This window comes from Schistocerca nitens, chromosome 2 (assembly GCF_023898315.1).
Source record: "Schistocerca nitens isolate TAMUIC-IGC-003100 chromosome 2, iqSchNite1.1, whole genome shotgun sequence".
In the NCBI taxonomy this organism is placed as follows: Eukaryota; Metazoa; Arthropoda; class Insecta; order Orthoptera; family Acrididae; genus Schistocerca; species Schistocerca nitens.
Window position 1 is genome coordinate 206,363,667 of NC_064615.1, and position 23,757 is coordinate 206,387,423.

The 23,757-nt window shown below is 40.0% G+C and overlaps 1 protein-coding gene across 1 annotated transcript in view; it reads left to right on the forward strand.

Moving 5' to 3' along the window:
- Nucleotides 1–23,757, forward strand: part of LOC126234326 (sialin-like) — a 174,338-nt gene that overhangs the window by 92,796 nt on the left and 57,785 nt on the right. Inside the window, exons 3-5 of the mRNA XM_049943011.1 lie at nucleotides 1,456–1,686; nucleotides 4,915–4,999; nucleotides 6,578–6,798. Of these exons, the coding sequence (XP_049798968.1) occupies nucleotides 1,456–1,686; nucleotides 4,915–4,999; nucleotides 6,578–6,798 (537 nt within the window). The remainder of the gene's footprint in view (nucleotides 1–1,455; nucleotides 1,687–4,914; nucleotides 5,000–6,577; nucleotides 6,799–23,757) is intronic.

A 23,757-nucleotide genomic window follows, 5' to 3' on the forward strand; every position in this document is an offset into this window, starting at 1 on the left:
CCTCCCGCAGCGGATTTACCGCTTCACATCAAATCCCACTTGGCACAGTCATGGGCCAACTCTTGGGAGGCTACTCCCCTGTCTAATAAACTTCGTGCGATTAAGGTGACACCAGGCCCGTGGCGTTCTTCCTTTCGCCTTTCCCGAAAGGACTCGACCACACTGTGTCGTCTCCGCGTTGACCATACCAAACTGACCCATGGTTTTCTTTTGCGTGATGAGCCACCCCCACTTTGTGGTTGTGGAGCCTTCCAGTCAGTAGTCCACATTTTGGTTGAATGCCCCCTTCTTTTGGCTCTGCGTGCTAAGTACGGACTCCCCCACACTTTACCTTTGATGTTGGCTGACGATTCCCGGATGGTCTCTCTGGTTCTCTGTTTCCTCCGGGAAAGTGGTTTTTATTCTCAGTTTTAAGGTTTTTAATCTCTCTGGTATTGGGGCAGGTCGGTGAGTGAGTGTTTGGGTGTCTCCCACTGTAAGCAGTGTTCGGAGATTCCCGATTCACCTCCCTGACCGAAATCCTCTTTTCTTCACCTTTTACTCTGTTGTTACCCCTTTTTTTTTAAGGATTGGTTAGTCTTCTTTTCCCATACGTACTTCTACATTCTAGCCACAGGTGGTCTTGCCTATGCTGCTTCAGCATAGCGTTGGGTTCGCTCTCTTGCTGGCTTCCCTCGTTTTGTTTTTACCATTGACAACATGACTGCCCCTTTACGTTTTTAGCCTTTTCCCTTTTATTGTTCTGACTTTCCTGAGATGTCACATTGGCGGAATGGACCACATTTGAAACAAGGGACTGATGACCTTGCTGTTTGGTCCCTTAAAGCTCAAACAACTAACCAACCAAAACGTGTCAACATCATCCGAGGGCCAGGTTTGGACTAAATAGCTCGCATGAGGTGGTCCTCTGCTATCCGACGCATTGTTCGCTCGCTGACATCCAATACTGATGGCAGTTTCCTCGGCGATTGCTTCGCGTCCTTCCATATCATCGCTTGGGCCTTTTTGATGACTGCCGCAGTTCGTGGCACGTGTTTCCTAGAGTGAGTTTCCTCGCCGGGTTAGCGGTATCCTCCCCAGACTTTTCCGAAGCATTATACTTGGCCAAAATGTCGTGAATAGTTGATTTGTTACCAGAAGAATCAAACTATTTCAATGGGCGAAAACTGTTGATAATCGCGGCTCTTCGGTTGTACTCCGCACTTGTCCGTAACGTCTCAGCCATTTTGAGGTTCTGACTGTATTAGATGCCTATGGTTTTCAAGAATGCCAATCGCGACACCCGGCGGAATTAAGATATGGCGGTAAATTCAAATTGAAATTTGTCCGAATTTAAGCATCGCACCCTCTCTCTCTCTCTCTCTCTCTCGCTGTCACGAAAGTGTTGAAAAGTCTTTTTAGCTAATTATAAATTTGTTCTTGTAAAAACTCATGAATTTCAATCATGTTTTTCAGAACAGATTTGACTGGGACGAACATGAACAAAACGTTGTCATGGGAGCATTTTTCTGGCTCTACTGGTCAGCGCAGGTACCTGGAGGAATGATGGGTCAATACTACGGCACAAAGATAGTATTTGGCTTCAGCAACCTGATGATTTCATTAACAACGTTACTAATACCACTTTTTGCATCACTTGACTACAGAGCTCTGGTGGCCCTCAGGGTTTTCCAGGGAGTTTGTGGGGTGAGTACATCTCTTATTCGAGATAGCATACATATGAACAGCTGGTTGTTTATAAATGCCAAATGAACAATCTTCGTACCTAGAATAAATATAAAGTTTGAAGAAATTTTATAAAAATAGAATTTACGAGGGTCATTCTAAAAATACAGAACATTTGTTTCAAATGGTTCAAATGGCTCTGAGCACTATGGGACTCAACATCTTAGGTCATAAGTCCCCTAGAACTTAGAACTACTTTAACCTAACTAACCTAAGGACATCACACACACCCATGCCCGAGGCAGGATTCGAACCTGCGACCGTAGCAGTCCCGCGGTTCCGGACTGCAGCGCCAGAACCGCACGGCCACCGCGGCCGGCACATTTGTTTCCCCCAGACATTTTTATTCAAGATCATGAAATAAAACTTATTTTAGGTTATTTTGATATCTTAGTAATTTTTCTGCGTTGTTGCCGTTCAGATGTAAACGTTTGTCGTACTGCTCCACGTGCTTTGTTGTTGCCTAATCAGCCATCAACGTATGGTGACGAGACGTCTTGTTATTAAACGGGACTGTCCTTTCTCTCATTCTATGTCCTGTTGTTCCGCAATATATTCAGCGGGACGCCAAATGTCCCGCTGTTTCGTAATCAGCAGTGCCCTTTTTTGATTCATTCTGTATTTATTTTACGTCAGGTTAGTGTCATGGACATTCTCTTGAGTCTTGCTTTGTCTGGAACGCAAAGATGGAATAAAGAAGCATTATTTTGGTCACGTGTTGAGGAGAGGTATGAACAGAAGATTTTCCTTAATCATGCTCAGTGCCAGTGTGTAAGCTTCGCGATTCGTATCGATTGTTTGCTACTGCAGAAATGACGGACGGATGTAACAAGTTTTCGTTAAATAACGTTATACTGCTATCAATGTTCAATTGTATTTGTAGTTACGAATTATTCACTGTTAGATGGCATGAATTTGCAGTAGATGCATCCGACACGATGTCTTGGGACTATTACAGACAACAATAAAATGAAATGATCGTATGGCATTGTTGGCTGGGAGGCCCCATTAGGGGAAGTTCGGCGGCCACTTCGGCGACTTGCGAGTCAATGATGATGAAATGATGATGATGAACACACAACACCCAGTCATCACGAGGCAGAGAAAATTCCTGACCCCGCCGGGAATCGAACCCGGGACCCCGTGCGCGGGAAGCGAGGACGCTACCGCAAGACCACGAGCTGCGAACACAGACAACAATAAGAAGTAGGCACAGTTTCAACATTGGGTTCGGCAAGCTTGCTTTAATGCGCTCCAGTGACTGTTTTGTGTGTGTGTGTGTGTGTGTGTGTGTGTGTGTGTGTGTGTGTGTGTGTGATTAATTGGTGTCCGTTAACGTGGGGAAAAGAAAGTGTTCTTTCTCGAAAACAATGAAAGAAGAGTTTAGTTTCCCGATTGAAACTACAAGTACTAAGGTAGAATGTACGTTGTCGTTCAATTTTTTTCTATTGAACACGGAGGGCTTGCCGATGTAAAGCAGAATATAATGAAAAAACGCACTTGTTGGCACTTTCTGCGAGAACTTGTAGCAGCATAACTTCCTTTGCAGTAAGACTAAATTACAAACAGAGGAAGATAAACGTATCGCTGCAGAAGGGCTGCTTGCGTTCCATACCACAAAACACAATCATTCTTTCCATTCAATGGACTGCACTGCTCCCCATGAGACCTCTTTGAGCAGGAATTAACATGTTCTAGGACAAAATACGAGACTATTTTAGTGAAAGTTTTATCGCCGTGCACATGACATGTTCAGTGAGACCTTAAGGCGCTAAGCATGTGTCTGTGATTGATTGTGTCAAATCAAGAGCTTAAAGCTAGATCCGGTTGTAGATACATATTTCAATCTTACCCATGGTGTTCAGTGCAAACTAATATGTCTTCGTAACACTCGTGGAGAAACAGCGTAATTAAGCTAGATATATTCCGGATATTTTAAAAAAGCAAAATATAGTTGACAAGATTGTCGCATTTTGTGCAGATAACTGATACCAACTTTGGTGAGTACAAGAGAGCAGGAACAATGTTTATTCCAAACTGAACAGTGTTCTCAAGATGACCATTCAACACATTGGTTGTGCAGCCCATGTGATACACAATGGAGACGGAGAAGTGCAGATATTTGTCACAGAAACAAAATCGCATAAAACTTTTCAATATTTTCTCATTTACACTGTGTGTGTAGAGGAACTGAAATCAATCTGCGATTTCTTTGATAGTGATTACAAGAAAATGCTAGGTAATATTAGAACTAAGAGGTTTGTCATTGCTGCCAGGAGTTATCAAGAGTTACTGGTGTGTAGGAATCTTTGAAATCTTAATTTCTGTCTCGGAATAGGTCTCCTTTATTGCTAATATAGTTTCTTGAGAACAGTAACTTCTTTGGCTTCATTTCACACAAAGCCAATTGAAAATGTCTTCCAGTTAAATCCAGATCTTGGAAAGAACCACGATTTCAGCTACAGAATCAGCTGAGGAGCTAGAAGTGCTTAAAGAGAAAAAATTGACAACTTGGGCAAGCGTCATAAAGAAGTAGCACGACGCTTCTGGACAACAATCCACGTTATTTACTTGTGTTTTTGAAACTTCTCTCCATCCTTCACGTGCTGCGTGAGAAAAGACGTTGCAACTCTGTCCTTATTTTGTGTTCTGACAGCGAAATTTCAGGAACTGCAAGCTCAGTCCATCAGTACTGAAATTAATGACCCGAATTTTTTCCGCAAACCATAAGTTTTGTCAGTCCCAGTGAATGTCGACATGATCAATTATCATTATGAACTTTCGTTCATTTACAATTACATAAATTTTACTATTTTCGAATTGAAGCGTAATTCATCACATTTCCATAAACATCAGTTATGTCTGTATATTTCCATAATGTGGACCTTTGGAGGTAACACACTATATTACACTACGAAGCTAACACTTGAAGGGATCGTTAATTTTGTTACACGTTTTAAAATCCGACAAATAACTGACATGCTTGGTAACTGTTAGCCGTTCTGGAGCCAACGGCGAGGAAGGTCTTACACAGTGCCAATGTTGAAGGCAGAATAGGGAGGCTTTTTGGATAAAAACGTTCTCTATTTTTGGAATGATTCTCCTAGTTGGTTATTTGCTCGGTAAAGCATTTTATTTCTTAAGGAAATTTTTGATGAGAAATAGCACATGCCACTTCTGTGTCATTAGGGCTTCTGTTGGCCATCCCTCAGCTACATGATCTCAAGATGGATACCTACCAATGAAAGGGGGAAATTTATGAGTGCGTTCATGGGTAAGGGCAAATTTAACTATTTTGGTAGTATTATTTGTCTTCTAGTGTTAAGTGTGTGGGAAATTGAGCTTCTCATCACCTGAATTGCAGAGTTATAACTTGTAAATATAGTGTTTTACGGTTCCTATTCCTGGCTTCTATAGGTTGTAGAGGGGACTTCTCACCTAAAGTTTTGATATGGAACCCATGTTGGGAAGTATATACTGTCAGGATATAAAATAAGTTTGAAGATCAGATCACTTTCGAACCTCTCACCTCACACTACACTGAATAATGGTAAGGCTGCACAAGCATGTATCAGATGTGTGTTCCAGATTATCTCAGTCCATCACATACCATTTTTTTGGGACAGTATGTATGAAAGCATATGCAGCAGAAACACCTCGTGCAAGGAGCAGCAGGATCACCACATGGAAAAGCTCCTGTGGGGCATACATGTCAGAGCTCATTGGGCTGCGTGAATGAAGCTAAGCAAACATTTTTTTTCTTCAGTTTTCAGTGCTTAACCTTCGAAATTTATGAATAAAATGTGAAGCAAGAGCTTTAGCTCTTGGGGACAAAACAGAGAAAAAGCTTTTCCTTTGTCTTGAGTTATGGCTTCAGCATTAGATAAACTGTTTGAATAAAGAGAAGACCTGATTAAATTGTGAAATCAATAGCTTATAAAATGTGAAGGCTGGTCAGCAGTAGACTCATGTTCGCAGAGTGTAGATATGGCTTAACTAGCAGTGTTTGTACACCGTGAAAATACTATTCTTTTACAAATATGCTGCTCCTTCCACTTTTAGAAGTGACTTCTTTTTCTTCTTCTTTCGCCGACACCATAGTCTCACAGCGATCTCAGGGTCAGTGTGGTTACAACGGATTTGGCAATGTTAGTGTTAGGGATGGCCGGATGCCCTTCCTGCCGCCACCCCGTACCTCCCAGGACGGAATCAGTGTACTGTCTGCATCTAATGTAAATCGTGAAATAGTGCGGACGTGTTTCAAATGTCTGCGACGCGTGTAACTGAGGTGGAACTTGGGGACCAGCCTGGTATTCACCTAGTGGGATGTTGAAAACAACCTAAAAACCACATCCAGGCTGGCTGGCACATTGGTCTCATTGTTAATCCGCTGGGCGGATTCGATCCGGGGCCGGCGCGCCTACCAGAGTCCAGGAAGCGGCGCGTTAGCGCTCTCTGCTACCCTGGCGAGTACTTGTAGAAGTGACTCAAAAGTCTAAATTGTGGTGACACAGAACTTTCCATTACAAAAGACCTCATCAGAGTTCTTTAATACGCAATAACTGAGCATGTGAGAGTTCAATTCCACTTCTAATTAAAATTTATATTTGAGTTGCATGTGGTTAACAAAAATAATCAAAAAATTAGTCTACAATAATAGAAGTTCCAGGATGTGAGTGGCTGTCTTTTGCTCATTATTGAAACGTAAAACATCTATGGTTATTCATTGAGAAAAAAAATAAATAAAATTATAAGGTAGATTTTTGTTTAGTAAGTACATTATAAGTTACATGCCAGTGTTGGTATGATTTACTGATTAACTGTATCACTAGTTCTTTCCTAAAATTTACAGGTAGTTCTTTGGGTGCTGCATTAACCTTTCCTCTCTGTGGGATGATCATTCATTTTTTCAACTGGCAGACAGTGTTTTATGTCACTGGTACAATCGGAATATTATGGTTCATCAGCTGGTGGTGGCTTGTGTATGACAACCCAGCAGAACATCCTACAATTAGTGAATCAGAACTGAAACGCATCCAAAATGCTACTGCAGACAGTGTTTCTGAAAAGAAGGTGAGTATTACTGTCTCACAAAAATTAACAGTATCAGGAAATACTACAGCACATCTTAGTTTAATATGTTTCTCCGTAAACACCATTGTGAAGGAGAATCTTCAGGGATGGATAATCAGCCAAATTTTATATGAAATGGTAGAGGCACCCAATATAGGGTACTTCTGTAAAGTATACTAACAGTCAGCTCTAACTAAAGCTTTTGTACTCACATTATCATCAAATTTAATTCTACATAACTTTATTTTAAACAAAATAAAGGTAAGTGAGGAGCTATTACTTAACAATTGATGGAACAGTATTGGTAAGAACATTAAATATGTATTTCATATTTATTTTGATTCTATATTCATTTAATCCAGTTGGTGCTCAGATTTCTGTGGCCATTCTACAACAAGCATGTTCCCACTTAGTTCTGTGAACTTCATGGGATATAATGAACCCTTTGTTATATGCAATACAAAACACAAGGAATTTGGATGACCATATGATTATTTTACTCACAATGTTGGTGCTCCATTATGCTGTTTTACATAGTCTCGAAATTGGGTTCATTGAACACATGTCCTGACTTCAACAGCTCATAGGTGACTGAGACAGGTGCATTTTGAAGCTAACATGCCTCTTTACCTAGCCCTGCAGCTAAGAACACACTGTGGTTTAGCATTGTCAGGAAAAATTGATCACACCACTTATCCACTTATGGAACCCACCTGGTGACTGTTGTTGCACCTCACTGTCTTCTTACTTTAGACTGTAGTGCAGTTTATGGATGTAAGCTTGTGGACAAATCATACACTGAATGGGGAGTATACTGAAAATTTGCTCTTCCATTTTTTAGGTGACTTGGTGATGAATTTCAACTTTGCCACCTTGAGTTTTCCCAGGAAACACAAAGAAATTGCAAAAAGACAGATCAATTTATCTTTGTTTACTCATAACTTGAAAAGGCTGTTTTTGTGTAATGTCATGCGCTACTCAATTAAGCAGAACTAAATTCCCTACAGTGTTGATTCCGGTGATTTTCTTTGCCTGGTGACTCATTTTTCATGAACTGCACATTGAAGCACTTCCTTTCTTTGTTTCACTCACTCACTCACTCCTTCACTTTCTCCCTCTATTTGTCTCGTGCTCTCCCCAAACCCCTGACTATACCCATACTTAGGCTGTTTTGAAGCCCTTGCTTTCTTCCCCCACTAGCATTGGCTACTGGATTGACCTTGGGTTCACAAAGTCTCACAGCCTATTTTTGTTTTGGTGCACAATTCATTCCTTAGCTTGGTTGTTTTGAAAGATGGTATTGGGGAAAAAAAGAAAAAGAAATGAGTAGGTTGGTGGAGCACTGAAGAATGGAAAGTTCATAAACAGAAATGAAAAAAAAACTAAAAATAATTTTTAAAGTTTAAAAAGAACAGATGGTGTTGGTATATATTACAGGAGGAATATTTCAGTAATAATTCATGACAATATATGTAACAATGAAAGAATAATGTGCAAAAACTTATTCATCCCCAGGAGAGCCCTGTCAGTATGGGGCTCTGCCTCATTACTTGTCAAACTAATTGCTTCAAGAGAATCAACTCGCTTGCAACTGGACAATCTAATTGACTGTGGGGGAAGCACAGTGTAAAACTATTGCATGGCTTATAGCAGTCTGCAGGGGGTGGCTGAACACGAAGCCATAAATTAAAGATTCCTAGCATAGACAACTTAGTGGAAAACAGAGCTGTGACATGACATTGTGCTATTCTCTATCACAATGTCATAGTCAGGGAAGCAGCTATCACCCTGAAGACTACACCATCAAACACTAGTCCTCTCCTCCATGTGAGGAGCAGGTAACTGCAAGATTTTGTAGGAGGAGAGAAGTCTGGTGGAGTGGAAATTGGCTGATGAGGCATATAGGTAACAGATTAGCCAGGTAAGTGCAAAATATTGCTGTATTTGAAACTGAAAGAGAGTCTGGTGTAGAGTAGGATTACATTGAGAAACAGGGACTTTCAATGTTAGGCCTCTGGCAGTAGCTTCAAGGGACAAGCAGGTTCCAAGAAACAGAATGTGGGCCTTAGTTTTGATAGTGCAAAGGCATGGTTTCGGAAAGAAATATGTGATGGGGTTCATAATGGCAAGAGAGGGCAGTCTGGAATGTTAGAAATGGAGGGAGTGGCAAAAATGAGAAGCAGTGTGTAAAAAGGTATAAAAATGGAAGCAAAGCAAGGAAAAATTTGGCAAAAATTAGAAATTCGTGTGAAAATTGTGAGAAGACAATGGTTACAGAGGTAATGACTGGGCAAGCATTTCTCACCAGAAAAGTGGTCTATATGATACAAAACAATGATTAGAAAAGAAAAATTGCTAGGTAAATTCGTGAAAAGAGGCAAAATTTTAAAACTGTAAGCTGAGGAGAAATTAAGATGAGAAACTGTACACTACTTTCCTGGGCAAATAATGTAGGATATGGCAGTAAAAGTTGATCAGAATAGCTTGGCGAAAAATAAATGCACAAAATGTGAAAGAATTGTGTATAAACAAGTTAAGGGGAAGGTGAGAAAGAAAATGACTGTCAAATGGTAACTGGAAAACATATAACATCAAAGGGAGAGCCATCTGTGAAATGAACATGTTGTGTACCAGCTGTTATTAGTTAGGATGAATGGACATAAGCAGACGGTGCACATTAGAAACACACAGTTTCCTGTTGCAGAGCATGCTCTACAGCATGACAGTCATGACCTTGGTGCCTGTTTCATCACATCTGCCATCTGGATTCTTCTCCCAGACAAAAATTTATCAGAACTTCGCAGGTGGGAACTAGTGCTCCAATGTGTCCTTGGTTCTTGCCACCAACCTGACCTTAATTTACGTTAATTTCTTGTGTCTCAGCCTTTCTTCACAGCAACTACTTCCTTCTTCATTTCATTTTAGTTTTCTACATCTTTCATTTTCTGACCTGTTTCTCACCATCCCCCTACCACCTCTGTTACATGTAGTGCACTTAGCTTTTCACTCTAACTCACGCATGATGATCTAGCAGTAATCACTGTCTTGCACATCACCCTGTCTTCCACCTTCAAGCTCTCAGGTTTTCAAATCTCATCCCGTGCAGTCCCCAACACTCAGTATTTCCTTTTCATCCTGCCTGGTACATGTCCCCTGACCTGCGTTTCTGGGCAACTTTTCTGAAATCTACCCCTTTTGATAAACCTCTCCAGCCCTTCACCCCTCTTCCTTCTTTCAACTCTTTTGCTGGAAGGAGCCGCCAACTGGTTCAGAGAGCTTGCGTAAGTATAACCATCTTTTACGTGTGTGTACTCCTGCTGCCGCTTGGTGAGTAGATTTTTGTTTTTGTCTAACCAATTACACTTGGTCTAAAATTGACCATTTTCACTGTTTTAATGTTGATAATGTATAGAACCCTATTCTAACAGACCAGGTTATTAGGCTATCTCTGACAACATTAGGGAGTTCCCCTGTAAATTTTGCGATGTTGTCAATTTAAGAATTATAATGTATGGTCTGGCGAGTGCTCACTTTTAGAAATGAGCTGAAACTACTTCTACTCATTGAAGATGTGTACACCACTGTCTTTCTGTTGGATGATATGTTGAATAGATAAGTTTTTGTATTTCTTTACACCCAGGCCCATGGTCCCCTAATGCACAGGGCTCACAGCATTTTCTAGCTCTTCCTACCTGTCTAATCCAGCACTGATGAGAACAGTACTAGATTCTCTCAGGAACAGCTCAATGGAGTGTCCCAAAAACAGAATGAAGCATTGGAGAGGTTTATGGATAAGATTAGGAACATTAATGTGCAAATTTGAGTTAACAGGAAGTGAGAAGGCGGAGTGAGTTATCCTGCAGGTGGATGAACACAGGGCACTAGATGTTATTCTGAGGAGGCTTTCACCCGAGTTCAGCTGGAAAACCCTAAGAATTTGACTGCTGCCATCAGGGTAGATAAACAATTAGAGGAAGTAGATGATTGATTGAAAGTGCAGGAGAAGCAGAGTTTATCCACAGAGATAAAATGTTACAGATGTGGATGTGTGGGGCCACATTTAGAAGCAGTGCCGCCAGCCACAATGCTATCAGTGTAGGGTGGTAGAGTACCGAGTGTTGAATTGTAGGAACAGGAAAAGGTGAATGAGGATGTGGTAGGATGGTTATTTTTAACAGCAACATGGCTGCAAAGCCACCAGATGGCATTCTCATTCAAATTCAGTGCTACAAAACGAATGCAAAGGTGGAATTTTTCTTAGTTGGTGTAATGCATGGGATTTTATTGTACATGGTGGCCCGTGTCAGTGGCAAGTCTGGACCTCTTGGGTAGGAGGAGACTGAATACTCCACTTTGTAGGTTAAGCAGAGCAGGGAACAAAGATATGGCACCACTAGGTCAAGTGTTGCTAAATTTTTGCACTGGGGTAAGGCATTTTTCAGAAAATATAGAAGTGTTGCCCCATGTAGGTAAGTGTTAAGGTGCAATTCTGTGGTTGGATCACTTAAATAAACAAAACACGTATATTAATCTGTCTCAGCTTGCTGTTGAATCTTTCCTCCAGCAGTTATTTTATCCTTGCTACTGACATGAACAAGGGATTACTACAACCAGGGAGGTTTTAATGATGGTTCACTGTATGATTTATCACCTCACCTGTGCAGCCCATGCCCAGACTGCGTGATAGTGCTCCATCCTGAATGCAATTGACCAAATCACCTATCAGGACCTGTTCCATACAAAATTATGTAATAAATAAATAGATGAAATAAGGGTGAAATATTTAAATGAGATGCCATAGAACAATAATTTTGCCTGAACCAGATTGGTTTATATTTTTTCAAAGATTCATTAAAAAAATGTAAACAAGTATGTTAATGGTGGCCTTACATAAAATCAATAAACCAGTTGAACAATAGCTAAACCAGCAGTGAAAAATGTAGGGCATTAATATACAGAGAATATGCAAAATGAGTGCAACAACATCATGAATTAATGCTCAACAACCAGTAATAGAATCTTAGTCTGTTGGCGCAAAATCTCGCTAACATTCACAGCAAAATCTAAAATTCATAAATCGTCAGTTCTGTCATGACTAATACCTAACAAATCTGTTGCACAGTTTTAAAATAATAAGTTCCAACAAAAGGCTAAATTTCACAGGTGTCTAAATCAGTTCAAACAACCATTGCTGTAAGCCACACTAAAATGTCCCAAAATTATTCAAAGTCCACTGTTCAGTCCTATGAAAATGTTGTAAGCCCTGAAATACGGGGTGTATCAAAAAGAATTGTCAGATTTAAAGACAGTCATAACTATTATGTTGTTTGAGATGTGTGTGAAAAACATGCTGTTGGAAAGAAAGAATTCTCGAGTTACACATGGTTTCTGCTATATAGCAGCAGTGTGCACCCACTTGAGTTCTAGTAAAAATGGTGCCGGGGCAACAGATCCTCCTACAGCACAGAACATTAGACGATAGCATGAACAATTCTGAGGAACAGGTTGTTCATATAAATGCAAATCGCCAGGCTGTCCACGAGTTTCCGACACAGATGTCGAACACGGTCCATCGTAGTTTCACAAGGAGTCTTCAGAAATCAATTTGCCATGCAGCTCAACATGCTCCTGATGTCCATCTGGCATGGGGTTGCATTGATGTTGCTACATGAAACCGTACAAAATTCAGCTACTGCAAGCTCTTTGTGAAGGTGACAAACATAATGTGGAGTTCTGTAATTTTGTCCTTGGCGAGATGGAGGATGACAGCTTCCTTCCATGCTTAGTGTTCAGTGATGAGGCAACATTCCATTAAAGTGGCAAGGTGAACTGTAATAAAATGAGAATATGGGGTATGGAACGACAATGTCGAATTGTTCAACATGAGAAAGACTACAAAACTTAATGTGTTCTGTGCAGTTTCCAGAAAAAGGTGTATGGTCCATTTTCCTTTGCCAATGACACTGTTACAGGAAGTGCATATGTAGATATGATTGAGAACTTTTCCCACAGTTGGACACTGATTTGACTCCATTTACCAACAGGATGGGGCACCGCTACACTGGCATCTGGAAGTGCAGGAACTTTTTAAATCGAAGGATTACTGAATGATAGATAAGTTGCACTGGACCAGATTATTCAGCCTTACGTTACTGGCCTCAAAGGTCACCAGACCTGACTGTGATTATTTCCTGTAGGTGTTTATAAAAGACTCCATTTATGTGCCTGCATTACCAATAACCATGAATGCATAACAGCAGCTGTGGAAGCTGTAACTCAGGCATGGTTGCTGCAGTGTGGAAACAATTTGAACACTGCATTGACATAAGCTGTGCATCTCAAGGGGGTCCATATTGGACACCTATGAAAAGGTATTCGTTGTATATGTTAGTTTCGGCTATGTAGGTCTGCCAAATCGGATGATTCTTTTTGATACAGCCTGTATTTCTAAGTGCCCAATTCATGACCACCAGAAATCCAGTAAATGCTCAGAATGCTGTCTTAGGCTACATAGCACTCTGGTCACACAAATCTCACTTAACGTTACTGCTCTGCTGGCAACTGACCAGACACACTGAGCTCTGATGTGCATGCTTCTTTGTGCACTTGGTCATGTTACCACTAATAAGTTAAAGATAGGTTCAAAATGCAGCCTTTTGACTGAGAGAGTCCCACAAGATCCAATGAGTACGACACTTACTACATTGTAATATGTTGTTAGATGTATACTGAACTGTTGATGCTACCATCGTTCTAATAATCTATCACACATACAAGTTCAGACAGAATGTAAGTGTTGCAGTGTTACTTGAAAATGGCCATAAGTCCAAAATTGCAATAGTAACAATAAATATTTTATACAGTCAATGGCAACTATGATGTCTTTTAAGAAATTAAAGATAAATGCTTGCAAAATGATAAGCATTCAAATTTGTGACCAATAATTTCACATTTATACAAACAACATGGAACAATTATGCCTACTCTGGTCAATTTTCAACCCCTATATACAATCTGCTACAATATGTTAGTCATTATGACTTACTTTACAAATGACTCACCACATATGGCACTGCATCGTTTCATATTCAGACTATGAACTACCTATGTATTATAAACATTGAATTACAATTATTTGAGCATAAGTAATTTGTTGGATAATGGACCGGGGTAATCTCACTGATCTTACCAGTATTCATGTGGAGAAGAGTAGTTATGGCACTATTACATAGAACTAATTAAATTGTTTATAATTACTTATAAGTTTGTTTTGTAATAAATGTAACCTGTTGTAATTTCTGACATTATCAGTTTTCTTATGACATGTCATAAGGATATATTACATGAGTTGTCCATTAGTTAAAATTTTTGTAAACTGTAATAATTAGAAATGTCTAACTTTTCAAAAATGTGATTATAGTAAAGTTTTCATTTGCAATGAGCTCATCTCATTGCTGTGATTCATATGATGTTCCTAGTATGTTCCTAGTTTTGCTGTAACATGTTCGTAAGATATTTTATGTATTTTCCTAAAAATGTTAAGATTTCTCCATATTCAGAACCCTTGGAACCTCCCTTTCTTCTGCATACCCACCAAGTGCCCTGCCATAGATCCCACATTCAGAATTTTCCTCTCGATGGCTCACTTTCTACCTGTGCTAGGCGCATTCTGCAGCCTGCACTTTCCTATCTGGCCATTCTGGGCCCTGCTTTACCACAGCTGCTCACCATCATGTGACAGCCAGTCACCCCCAACAAACTAGACAGTGTTACCAGAACTTTTGTGAGCCAGCAGCTTGTAATGTTACAGCCTTTAGCCTCAATTTGTGGAAGAATATCAGCAAGTTACAGTACTTCAGGTATGCCACATCCAGATGAAGTCACTCATTGGTGATAAGATTTTATAGAGCTACCAGATGTTGCTTGTGATGTTTCACCCATTGTTCCAAATTGTTCAACATTTTCTATTGGATTCAGATGAGGTGATTTGGGGGCTGAGTCAAGGTGTTAAAAGGTGCCAGTGTGTCTGCCAAACCAGGAACATATGCATGCAGCCCTAGGAACATGGCTGTAATCACGTTGGAAGATGGGAGTGTCAGCAGCATAGTAGTCATGAAAACATAAAGGAAGGGCCACTTGATGACTGAGAATGTTCAAATAAACATACATGTCCACAGTAACATGAATGAATGATTCCAAGTCGTGGTATGAACACCACCCCAAAACATCACAGAATAAACTCGAACTTGAACTACATCCTCTTCAAATTGAGGATTAAACACCTCGTCGGCCAAGGGCACATTTGACACCTTGCACCATTTGAAAAAAAGGCAAAATTAAGAGTTGTCAGACCACACTACACACCTCCAGTCAGCTACTGTCCATTTTTTAAATATTATTGAACTAATGGAATATGTGAATGTTCAGGACACTGAGGACAAGGACCTTTTCCTAGGTACAGCTGCCCTCTCCAGATCTTGATTGTATGCTGTTTCCTTCACAATGTTCATTCAGGAACTGGTTGAGATGACCTGTATCGTCTGAGAGCAGCAATTTCTATCAGATTTGCATCTGATAAAGCGTGACACTCACCCGCAATTCCAGTTGGGTAGGATCTTTCCATGACCATCATCCTTAGGTCATTTTACATAGCTCTAAATGGTACACCACTCCTTGTAGAAACAGTGGATTATGTGACACTGTTTGAAAATTTGCAAAACATGAAATATTGTAATCACTGCAAAAAATTAATATTGAAAAGCTACAGCTAATTTTATTTGAACAACTCCCATTGTGCATTACTGAGAAGTAAAACTTCAAATGGCAAATGCACAACTAATTTTACATGAAGCTCCAATGTACTGATGGAGGATAGGACCAGCAACTTGGGTAATAAATATTTTTGTTTTCTCCCAATATGCCTCACAGTTGAAATAAGTCATATCTTTGTGGTGACTAGTTTTGGACCGTCACACCCATTTCAAAATCACAACCTTAGACATATGTTTAATCATACAGTCCACCAATATACATGTAACAAATGGTCACGTGCTGTGACATCATTTTAGTTGCTTGTGGAAACCTGCCTTAATTGTTAATAACTTGACACTAAAATATAATTTATAATTTTGCAGACTTCTTTTTGTATAATTTAAAGCTGATGTTTCGGAAAAATCCAACACTGAAACTGTGCTTTTGGGAATGAGGTACATATCAGAGAGATGACAGGCAATTGCCAGGTACCAACTTGTAGTTTCATTCGAGTCATTACAGCATCTATTGTGTGCATACTGGATATTTTTTTTAAAAAAGAACTCTAGACTCTGTCCAACTTGAAATTTACTTTCATTATTCAGATTTGTTCTCAGATGGATTTTCGTTAACAGGGCACACTTCATTTATTAGTGTATTTCATGGCTCTGTATTATTTCTGTTTAACATCCATTTTCAAATCACACATTGATGCCTTCTCTTCTACTTTTGGATTATTGACTCCATTCTACTTCCATAACATGAATTACTACACCAATGTCTGTCCAAATAACTTCAGTTGATGCTGTACTGGATATGGTGTCACAGGCATTTTGACAGGATCATGTGGAAACATTGTGATCATATCACTCACTGCAGCATCCACTTTAGTTGCATGTGGAAATCTGGCTTACTTGTTAGTAACCTGATGCAACGTTCCATAGGAAATAAATCTCATTGTATACTCATATGAAGTTCAATATTTGTGTTCATGTAATGATTACTAGTGATGAATAATGACCATTGATTACTCACATGTACATTGGTGGACTGGGTGATTACATTTACATCTACTGTGGTTTGAAAATGGGTGTGATGGACTGAAACTAACCACCACAAAGAAATAACTATTATCACAACTGTGATGGATGTCAGAAAAAAATAAAGATAACTTTGCATCAGAAATCAGTTAATCAGCATCATCACCAGAACATTTTGGGCCTACTTTTGTTATCTGACAAGAATCAACTACTACCACCCACCATCTCCTTATTTGTTTCTTGATCACATTTTCAATTCTAAAAAGACAGAACATACTGAATTCTGTACAGGAGTACCGCAACAGTCCTAAGTGCAACACATGGTGAGGGAATGATAAATAGAGCAGAAACTTCAAAATTCTTAGGTGTCCATATTGACGAGAATCGGTTAAAAATACTGGAAAAATTTTCATGGTGATAGTTTGTTCAAAACACCACTAGCATGAGTGTGCTACTCAAAATACAGACATTTATAAGATCCATCTGGCACTACTGGCATTTGTTTAGACATAAACATTAAATGAAACATACCCAGTCAAAAATAATACAGTAATTGCCTTAAATTAACAAAACATAGGACAATACATTGTATTGTCCTAGACAGACACATAGCTCTCTCTTATTGCTGAAGTTTGAAATGATCTGTTGCACTCTGTTGACCACAATATGAAACAAAACAGCTTCCAAAAACAATGTGGGAACTTGGACTATTGTAGCAGTCTGGAATGAAGAATAAAAGTTTTGTAGTAGATCCGTGGCAAATTTAAACTAAAGTCTGTCTTCTGCTAGGGCATTGCTTTGTGGTGAGAGATACTTACCAGATAGGATTGACAGAGGATATCAAAAAAAGTTCAAAGAAGTGCAGTTCATTTTTTATTATTGTGAAATAGTGAAGACAGATGGCACATGGCACATGTAGTGAAACAGACGCCGAGGTAACACACGTCTTGCTGTAGAGCATACTCTGCAGCAGGATATTGTGAGCTGCCGGTGAATACCCTCTGCCTATGCCCATTCATCCTAACTGATAATTTTGTGGTAGTCATGCCAATGTAGAAGGCTGAACAGTGTTTATAATAAATGGTATATGATGTCATTTCACAGGTGGCTCCCCCTTTGATAGTGTATGTTTTACCAGTTACGGGGCTATTATAGGTGGCTGTAGGAGGGTGCATACGGCAAGTCTTGTAGTGGGGATGGTCACAGGGGTAGGAGCCACAGTGTAGGGAGATGGGTGCAGAAGGAGCATAGGGTCCGACAAAATCATGTGGAGGTTGGGAGGGTGACAGAAAGCTATGATGTGGTGGGCAAAATTTCAGAAAGAATGGGTCTCATGCCAGGGCATAATTTTGAGAAGTCATGGCCCTGTCAAAGTAGCTGATTAACACATTCCAGACCAGGATAATACTGAATCACCAATCGTGTGCTCTGAAGGTGTCTTGTGGATTGGATTGATGGCCCGGGAAATCGAGTATTTAACTAGACTGGTGGGGTAATCACGTGCAATGAAGGCAGAGGAGAGAATGGTGGTGTATTGTTGTAAAGTGTCTGCATATGAACAAATACGTTTGCCTCAGATGCCAAGTCTGTATGGGAAGGAATGTATGACATGGAAAGGATGGCAATTGTCAAAATGTTAGTACCGTTGTTTGTTGGTAGGTGTGATGTGGACGGAAGTGTGTATCTAACCTGTAAGCAACATGAAGTCAAAATCATGTTTCATCATTACAGTAACATTTCTCATATTTACAAATATTAATTTTTTATTTATTGCTCGTTTAGCCTGACCAGATTATGGCTTTAAGGCCACTTGTTACATCTGACCAGAAACAATGCATATAAAGAATATTAGATAACAATAATTTGCATTATTAGTAAAAATTAATAATAATAAAAATAATAATAAAAATAATAAAAATAATAAAAACAAAAAAATAAAAATAAAAAAATAAACATAAAAAATAAAAAATAAAAATAAAAAAATATTAATAAAAATAACAATTCTTTCTAGAACGAGCAGAAACTAGCAAAATACACAAAGCAATCACTCAAATAAGTACATCGGCTACACCACTGCAATTTCATAACCACTTCTACAACCCTTTAGATCACATAACATCAACAGATACGAAGAAAGTAAATTGGAAAAAGAAAACACTACATGGCAAGCACCCGTATCATCTAACACAGCCATACATCGATCAAGACGCATCCAACACATGGCTAAGAAAAGGCAATATATACAGTGAGACGGAAGGATTCATGATTGCAATACAGGATCAAACAATAAACACCAGGTATTACAGCAAGCATATTATTAAAGATCCCAATACCACAACAGGTAAATGCAGACTTTGCAAACAACAAATAGAAACAGTAGATCACATCACAAGCGGATGTACAATACTAGCAAATACAGAATACCCCAGAAGACATGACAATGTTGCAAAAACAACACGTTCCTACATACAAGTATGCACCACAAAATGTACAGGAGAATGATGAATACAAATTATACTGGAACAGAACCATTATAACAGATAAAACAACGCCACATAACAAACCTGACATCATACTCACCAATAAAAAGAAGAAATTAACACAACTAATCGAAATATCCATACCCAATACAACAAATATACAAAAGAAAACAGGAGAAAAAATTGAAAAATACATCCAACTGGCTGAGGAAGTCAGACATGTGGCATCAGGATAAAGTTGACATCATACCAATTATATTAACTACAGGAGTCATACCACACAATATCCACCAGTACATCAACGCAATACAGCTACATCCAAACATATATATACAACTACAGAAATCCGTAATTATTGATACATGTTCAATTACCCGAAAGTTCCTAAGTGCAATATAACACATACCATACAGTTAAAAGGAAGTGACGCTTGATCAAGGTCCGCGTCACTTTCCATTTTTAACCAGACTTAACGTCTGAGAAAGTAAATAATAATAATATGACTCTGAGCACCATGGGACTCAACTGCTGAGGTCATTAGTCCCCTAGAACTTAGAACTACTTAAACCTAACTGACCTAAGGACATCACAAACATCCATGCCCGAGGCAGGATTCGAACCTGCGACCGTAGCGGTCTTGCGGTTCCAGGCTGCAGCGCCTTTAACCGCACGGCCACTTCGGCCGGCAATAATAATAATAATAATAATAATAATAATAATAATAATAATAATAATAATAATAATCCCCGTGGAGGCTCGGGAAAAGAATAGGCCTCCGGTATGTTCTGCCAGTCGTAAAAGGTGACGAAAAGAACAAACCACTAATAGGGCTAACCCCCCCCTTTTAGTGTGATGAGTTGGTTCAGGACAGAACTAAAGAAGCCTCGGACAAGCGCCGTCATGGTCGGGGACGACGCTTGGACCCTATGCCCGCCCACAATGGTAACGACACTGCTAGCCAACTGGAAAATGATTTAAATCCAAATAGAGGTGTTTTGCAGGATATGCTTCCTGCAACCACCCTAGAAGGAAAACAAAGGCAGAGGATGAGATGGTCAGATGAAGTTAATCGACACCTCATGTTCTGTTATTACCAAGCAACAAACCTAGGAACCAACACAACTGGATACAGATCACAAGTATACACAACATTTATTACCAGATACCCAGAATTAAAATTTTTAACAGAACAACGACTAGCTGATCAGATCCGTGTAATAATAAAAAATAACAGGATACCCCAGTCAGAATTAGAAAACATCAAACAAGAAGTACAACAAATACTGGAACAAAATAATGTGCAGTTTGAAGAAGAAGAAGAAGATACAGTAATGGACTCAAACATCCCAGAGCAAACAAACAAAGAACAACACACATCAATTAAACAATCAGAGGAAAACGAAATCTTAAGACAGCCACCAGAACAAGCACAAATAGAACACGAAGTGACACACATGTTGGATATAGAAGAAAAATTTCAGCTGACATATATAGAATACAAAGACACAAATACAGACATTAGACCATTCTTGCATAGACTGCCAAGTAACCCACAAGTCGAAACAACAATAAAAACTATCAACACAATCATACACAACAAAATAAATGAAAACACAACTATGGAAGAGTTAAAACTACTGGTTTATATAGGAGCACTCACTACACTAAATATACACACTAGGCAGAGATCAGAACCAACCAACACACAGAAGAAACCCATGAAACCAGCATGGCAACACAGGCTACAGATCAGAATAGAAAAACTGAGAAAGGACATCGGACAGCTAACAATTTATAAGAAATGAAATGTCAGAAAAAAAACGAAAAAGGTTAGGTAAAATCTCACAACAAGAAGCGATAGAGCAATTAGATGAAAAGAAACAGAAATTACAAGCATTGGCCAAACGATTTAGAAGATACAAAAAAGTGAAAATAGAAGGAAACAAAACCAAACATTCAATGCAAACCAAAAGAAATTTTACCAGACAATAGATAACATGCACATTAAAATAGACAATCCACCAAACATAAGACATGGAACACTTATGGAGCAACATATGGTCAAACCCGGTACAACATAACAGGCATGCACGGTGGATACAAGCAGAAACAGACACATACAAGATGATACCACAAATGCCTGAAGTGATAATTTTGCAACATGAAGTCACCCAAGCTATTAATTCTACTCACAATTGGAAAGCCCCTGGAAAAGATAAAATAGCAAATTTCTGGCTAAAGAAATTCACCTCAACACATTCACATCTAACTAAATTATTTAAATTACATTGCAGACCCATACACATTCCCTGATACACTTACACATGGAATAACTTATCTGAAACCTAAAGATCAAGCAGACACAGCAAACCCAGCTAAATATCGCCCCATAACATGCCTACCAACAATATACAAAATATTAACTTCAGTCATTACACAGAAATTAATGACACATACAACACAGAACAAAATTATAAATGAAGAACAAAAAGGCTGTTGCAAAGGAGCACGAGGATGTAAAGAGCAACTGATAATAGATGCAGAGGTGACATATCAAGCTAAAACGAAACAAAGGTCGCTACACTATGCATACATTGATTACCAAAAAGCTTTTGATAGTGTACCCCACTCATGGTTACTACAAATGTTGGAAATATACAAAGTAGATCCTAAATTGATACAGTTCCTAAACATAGTAATGAAAAATTGGAAAACCACACTTAATATCCAAACAAATTCAAATAATATCACATCACAGCCAATACAGATTAAGCATGGAATATACCAAGGAGATTCATTAAGTCCTTTCTGGTTCTGCCTTGCTCTGATCCCACTATCCAACATGCTAAATAATACAAATTATGGATACAATATCACTGGAACATACCCGCACAAAATCACACATTTGCTATACATGGATGATCTAAAACTACTCGCAGCAACAAATCAACAACTCAACCAATTACTAAAGATAACAGAAGTATTCAGCAATGATATAAATATGGCTTTTGGAACAGACAAATGCAAGAAAAATAGCACAGTCAAGGGAAAACACACTAAACAAGAAGATTACGTATTGGATAACCAGTGACTGCATAGAAGCGATGGAAAAACCAGATGACTATAAATATCTAGGATACAGACAAAAAATAGGAATAGATAATACAAATATTAAAGAAGAACTAAAAGAAAAATATAGACAAAGACTAACAAAAATACTGAAAACAGAATTGACAGCAAGAAACAAGACAGAAGCTATAAATACCTATGCTATACCAATATTGACCTACTCATTTGGAGTAGTGAAATGGAGTAACACAGACCTAGAAGCACTCAATACACTTACACGATCACAATGCCACAAATATAGAATACATCACATACATTCAGCAACAGAAAGATTCACATTAAGCAGAAAGGAAGGAGGAAGGGGATTTATCGACATAAAAAACCTACATTATGGACAGGTAGACAATTTAAGAAAATTCTTTATAGAACGAGCAGAAATCAGCAAAATACACAAAGCAATCACTCACACTCCTGGAAATGGAAAAAAGAACACATTGACACCGGTGTGTCAGACCCACCATACTTGCTCCGGACACTGCGAGAGGGCTGTACAAGCAATGATCACACGCACGGCACAGCGGACACACCAGGAACCACGGTGTTGGCCGTCGAATGGCGCTAGCTGCGCAGCATTTGTGCACTGCCGCCGTCAGTGTCAGCCAGTTTGCCATGGCATACGGAGCTCCATCGCAGTCTTTAACACTGGTAGCATGCCGCGACAGCGTGGACGTGAACCGTATGTGCAGTTGACGGACTTTGAGCGAGGGCGTATAGTGGGCATGCGGGAGGCCAGGTGGACGTACCGCCGAATTGCTCAACACGTGGGGCGTGAGGTCTCCACAGTACATCGATGTTGTCGCCAGTGGTCGGCGGAAGGTGCACGTGCCCGTCGACCTGGGACCGGACCGCAGCGACGCACGGATGCACGCCAAGACCGTAGGATCCTACGCAGTGCCGTAGGGGACCGCACCGCCACTTCCCAGCAAATTAGGGACACTGTTGCTCCTGGGGTAGCGGCGAGGACCATTCGCAACCGTCTCCATGAAGCTGGGCTACGGTCCCACACACCGTTAGGCCGTCTTCCGCTCACGCCCCAACATCGTGCAGCCCGCCTCCAGTGGTGTCGCGACAGGCGTGAATGGAGGGACGAATGGAGACGTGTCGTCTTCAGCGATGAGAGTCGCTTCTGCCTTGGTGCCAATGATGGTCGTATGCGTGTTTGGCGCCGTGCACGTGAGCGCCACAATCAGGACTGCATACGACCGAGGCACACAGGGCCAACACCCGGCATCATGGTGTGGGGAGCGATCTCCTACACTGGCCGTACACCACTGGTGATCGTCGAGGGGACACGGAATAGTGCACGGTACATCCAAACCGTCATCGATCCCATCGTTCTACCATTCCTAGACCGGCAAGGGAACTTGCTGTTCCAACAGGACAATGCACGTCCGCATGTATCCCGTGCCACCCAATGTGCTCTAGAAGGAGTAAGTCAACTACCCTGGCCAGCAAGATCTCCAGATCTGTCCCCCATTGAGCATGTTTGGGACTGGATGAAGCGTCGTCTCACGCGGTCTGCACGTCCGGCACGAACGCTGGTCCAACTGAGGCGACAG